At 33.9% G+C, this 2949-nt stretch overlaps 1 protein-coding gene across 1 annotated transcript; it reads left to right on the plus strand.

Moving 5' to 3' along the window:
• Window positions 1-536: 536 nt before the first annotated feature.
• On the plus strand, window positions 537-1246 carry LOC149569711 (protein WUSCHEL-like). The gene is made up of 4 exons (XM_089816980.1): window positions 537-558; window positions 641-898; window positions 971-1056; window positions 1151-1246. Exons 1-4 carry the CDS (start codon window positions 537-539, stop codon window positions 1244-1246), a joined length of 462 nt encoding a protein of 153 aa, XP_089673106.1.
• Window positions 1247-2949: the final 1703 nt, after the last annotated feature.

Consider the following 2949-nt stretch of genomic DNA (forward strand, 5'->3'; position numbering starts at 1 on the left):
AACTCATTCAAATTTCTGTTATCTATTGTACAGTGTAAAATTCTTCCATTCCACAATTATCCAATAAACTATTATAATTGTATGACAACGAAATACCAACCTAAGAAATTCTCAAACACACTTACTTCTGAATCTGCACTTTTAAAAGAATTGGTCAATAAAATGGCCTAATTTATAGAACCCTACCTACTACCAATTATATACCTCGTAACTCATTCAAAGATTTGTTATTCATATCATACGGTGTATGACTCTCCCCTCCCTCCCAAAGATCTCTCCAACTCCCTTGTCTTTCTGCTTATTTATACCTACCCTTTGGTTTCCCTTCCTACCAGTAGATTTCATATTACACGGTGAAGGACTCTCCCCTCCTGCAAAAAAATTTGAAACCCTCATAGAGAACTTTCCAGCTCCCTTGCTTTACCTAGCCTTTGGTTTCCCTTCCTACCATTAGATTTCAAGTAACCTGCCATTACTCTGTCATTTTTGGTACAAACATCAGTTACGTTATTTCAAGTTTAGGACAGTAGAATAAAATGGATCAGGGATATGGTGCAGGTAAGCCAGCTGGGTTGTTTTTTTTCGTAATTTTTTTTTTTGAGGTTCTTGTTCAATAATTGTATTATTTTGTCTTTCACAGATTCAAGACTAACCAGGTCTTCTAGTGTTGTGGAAAGCGAGACATCTGGCGGCAGATGGAAGCCGACAGATGGTCAGAAGAGAATACTGGAATCCCATTTTGCGAGTGGAACGAGAAACCCGTCAAGCGAGAATATAAACCAGATTACTGCAGAGCTGCTGCGTTATGGTCCTGTTGAAGGGAAGAATGTCTACTTCTGGTTTCAGAATGCCGCTGCGAGAGACAAGCTCAAGCGGAAGAGAGATAAACCTGAATCATGTGAGTAACTAATCTTACGGTTGTTTTTTGTTTACATTGTTTTAGAAACTAATCTTTAAATGGATATTTCAGCCACCAAATGGCTTTCTATACTTTGGCCTCGAAACTGGCCTTCTTTATTCCGTTCAAAGAAGTCATCTGAAGAGAGCGCTCCACATGTATGAAACCGCCTTTGGAAGTCATCTTTCAACTAATGTGTTTTACGAATGAGAGTACAGCATCTTTCTGAAAAATATATACGTTCATATGCAGGAAGAGGAAGTGACTAGCGCAGCTCGTAGGAATTCTTCGGTGGACCCGTCTGAAATAAGAACTCTGGACTTGTTTCCTTTGTATCCAGATAAATGACGGTGTTTGACATTCCAGGAAGAACTATTTTAGTTTTGAGCTGATTAGGGTTTTAGAAAACGATATTGAAGAAAGATCTTGTTTTTAAATAGATGTAGGAGCTATAAAATCAGCTCCGTTTTGGGAGAATGTAGCACTTCAATCGTTGTTATGTATGACATTTTTAATGAAATATCTTCAGTTTTCCAAATGTGAATCATCTGAAGTATTATGATTCGATTTTGAGAGTGACTTTGGAAATGGAATGTGGTGAAATTTAAAATATATTGAAGTATTAATTAATTCATTCTTCCAGTTGATATCTTATTTACGAAGATCTGGAATATGGGAATCAAATACTGATCTAGATTGAAGCAATAAAGTTAATCTTGTATGACTTGTTTTCAAAACACTTCGAAAGTTTATGTAAAATTAATATGTAACAGGGAATTCATAACTTATACCTCAGAATAATACAGATTCACTGGAGCAAAGAGCCAAGAAGCTGCTTGTTTGGAAAATATTAATGAAATTTACATAACCAATACCGCAATACAAATTATTTTTTTAACAAAACGCAGGACAAAGTTGAAATCAGGGAGCCTGAGATATTAGAAATGGTGAAGAGAAGTGACGAGAAGAGGAGGTATAATAACATTGGCAGAGAGTGTGCAACAACAAAATCCTGAATGGCCTCATCAATGTGATTACAAACAAGACCGTCTCTGATTACACATTAAAGCTTACTATGGACAGCAATTTCTATGGGGCTGCAACAACATGATCGCGGATCTTCTCAAAACAGACTATCTCTCATCACACATAAAAGCTCACCATTCAAACCCTTAATTGCAGCGTCAGTTAAGCTCAAACACTTCTCAATTGGACAAAACCCTGGATAGAGAGATTAATTAGCCAAAACAACTTCAAGAACAGAGAGAGAATGTTATTCGGCATGTAGGTCAAAGCTATCATACTGACCATATCCGTGCTTACCATTAAAAAAATGGCCTGGCAGCTTCAGCTGAATTGGACAAAACCCTGGATAGAGAGATTAATTAGCTAAAACAACTTCAAAAACAGAGAGAGAATGTTATCATACTAACCATATCTCGGTCTTCTGATAAATTCATGCTTGCCATTAACAAAATGGGAGGGCAGCTTCAGGGAATCAATGCTCGCGAAGAATCAATGTGGAAATATTTTAATTCTGCAAACTTATCATCGAGAATATAATTTAATTGTAATAATTTCAATGTGAAGTTAGATTAAAAAAATTCAAAATATTAACCAATTAACTATTATAGTTCGTGTAACTTTAAGATATTAAAGTCTGATTAAGGTTTTAGTTGGTTACATAAAGTATATTATATATTTATATTTTAAATTGAGAGATGATCTTCTTTAGCTAGTGAGAATTCACCTATTTATGGTTGCATCTATAAAGAAAGTGCATTCATTCCAATTTATAGTGCTTTCACTCTTTAATTGTTTGAAAATTTTATACATAATTATAATTTTTTAAATCATAGTTAACTTTATATATTGTTAACTTTATATTTATATTAATAGAAAAGGAATGTTATAAAAAAAAAATTATTTATTTGTTTATATTTAAATAGTAATAAATAAATTATAAATAATAGGATTTTTCATTTTTATTATGGAGTTGAATGAGGTTTGAATAAACAGCAATGAGAATGAGTTTTTGTGGTAATGAGAAT

The sequence above is a fragment of the Cupressus sempervirens genome, chromosome 3, assembly GCF_028749045.1.
Source record: "Cupressus sempervirens isolate cs-2001-9-10 chromosome 3, ASM2874904v1, whole genome shotgun sequence".
NCBI lineage: Eukaryota > Viridiplantae > Streptophyta > Pinopsida > Cupressales > Cupressaceae > Cupressus > Cupressus sempervirens.